We start from the raw sequence: 1751 nt of genomic DNA, 5'->3' as shown, positions 1-1751 counted from the left end.
CACACACACACACACACACACACACACACACACACACACACACACTTTGAGAAACGATTGCACCCTTAAAATGTTCAAATCAGATATTCTGCTGAACGTCTTCTTGGCCATCGCTGTAGACAATTTGGCTGATGCTGAAAGTCTGAACACTGCACAGAAAGAGGAAGCCGAAGAAAAGGAAAGGAAAAAGATCGCTAGGTAAGCCCACTTTCACCTGAGGTGTTTGCTCAGGGGGCCACCTGGAGGGTCCCAGCCTGATGGGGTCATCGTGCTGCACTCTAGCTGCAGGTGACTACAGGTGACCATGTGTTGCAGACAGAAGAGTGGACTCCTAGGCAGAAGCCAGGCCCTGGACTCTCACCCCTCAGAGCTGAGAGTGGGAGCCACGTGTCCCTGTGCTTAAATAATCATTGTAGTTAATTTTGGCATCATAAAAATAAACGCCACGTTCAGCGCTGATCAGCTCTGGGATGAGAGCTTTAGTGAGAGGATCTGTAATGATCCATGCTCAGCACCGGGAGGCTCTGTGTTGGGCGGGGCTGCAGTCTTGCTGTCAGTGTCATTCCCACTCACAGTCTGCCCTTCCTGGAGCTCCATGGATTCAGACTCTCGATTGGCTTTCTCATGTGTGCTAATATGGTTCTTTGGTTTCTCTGTAGAAAAGAGAGCCTAGAAAATAAAAAGAACAACAAGCCCGAAGTCAACCAGATAGCCAACAGTGACAACAAGGTATTTGTTCCAGATATCCCCCTCTCTGTTTTCAAGTGATGCTGTTGGTCTTCCCACATCCGTACCATTTACACCATGAAAATGTTTCATTCCTATCAGATCTGGGTGTGAAGAGCATAGCAGGCCACATAGATGCTGGCTTCCCAGGGACACTGGCTGCCTTTAGGTACTTAGCTGCCTATTAACCAGTATCTCCCCGCAGAACCAGTGTGATATGTAGTGGGCTCATTCGGCCACTGTTTTCCCCGCTATACTGGGATGGTGTGGTCTGACCTAGTCCTGTTAGCATCTGTCTGTTCCAGAGGGAGTCCCAGGGTCAGGTGGTCTGGGTGGCTTCAGGCCTCCACTGTCAAACTCATGACAGGTCAGGGTGACGTGGTCATTTGTTGGTCTGTGAGCTGATGAATACTTACTGAGGCTCCTGTGTCAGACCCCGTGGATTCAACGATGAGGATGACCAATGAGGTCGCTGTCTTCGAGGAGCTCAGTCTAGCGGGAAGGCAGGACTCTTCACATGTGCTTATCTCCTAGTGCGAGTGACCGTGCTGGGGTGGGAAAGGGGCGGCATGGGTAGTGCAGGTCAGATTACCCCAGTTCTCCCCTCACCTGCCTTCAGGCCTTCTATCTGAAGTACAGGTGACATCTGTCCTTGCACACTCACACACAGACACACCCACACTTGGGAGAGGAATTCCAAGCCCTGTGCTGCACAGCCAGCAGGGTTAGCTCTTCACTCTGGCCCTCAGAAGTGCGTTGAAGTCAGTGTCTCCCCTCCTCCCAAGATGCCTCTGTGCCCGTAGGTTACCATCGACGACTATCGCGAGGAGGATGAGGACAAGGACCCCTACCCGCCTTGTGATGTGCCAGGTACGGTGGCAGTGGCAGGGACAGGCTGTCAGCAAGTGAGCCCTGTGGCTCTGCTACCGCCCTGTGGCCAGCTGCTGGGCCAATGGCTGGCCAGTCTGTCCGGGGGGGACCCTGCTTTACTGAGGCCCTGGGGCCCACTGCCCATGGGCCCCTTC

The 1751-nt window shown here is 53.1% G+C and overlaps 1 protein-coding gene across 3 annotated transcripts in view; it reads left to right on the top strand.

Annotated features, from left to right (window-relative positions):
• The window catches only part of CACNA1D (calcium voltage-gated channel subunit alpha1 D), a 342768-nt gene that overhangs the window by 253940 nt on the left and 87077 nt on the right, over positions 1-1751 (top strand). For all 3 annotated transcript variants that reach the window (XM_006169292.3, XM_027768611.1, XM_006169293.3), the window contains 3 exons: positions 84-198; positions 660-729; positions 1530-1596. In XM_006169292.3, the coding sequence (XP_006169354.1) occupies positions 84-198; positions 660-729; positions 1530-1596 (252 nt within the window). The remainder of the gene's footprint in view (positions 1-83; positions 199-659; positions 730-1529; positions 1597-1751) is intronic.

Source organism: Tupaia chinensis, unplaced genomic scaffold, assembly GCF_000334495.1.
Source record: "Tupaia chinensis unplaced genomic scaffold, TupChi_1.0 Scaffold147003_1, whole genome shotgun sequence".
Taxonomy (NCBI): Eukaryota; Metazoa; Chordata; class Mammalia; order Scandentia; family Tupaiidae; genus Tupaia; species Tupaia belangeri.
This window is presented reverse-complemented; position numbering and strand designations above follow the sequence as displayed.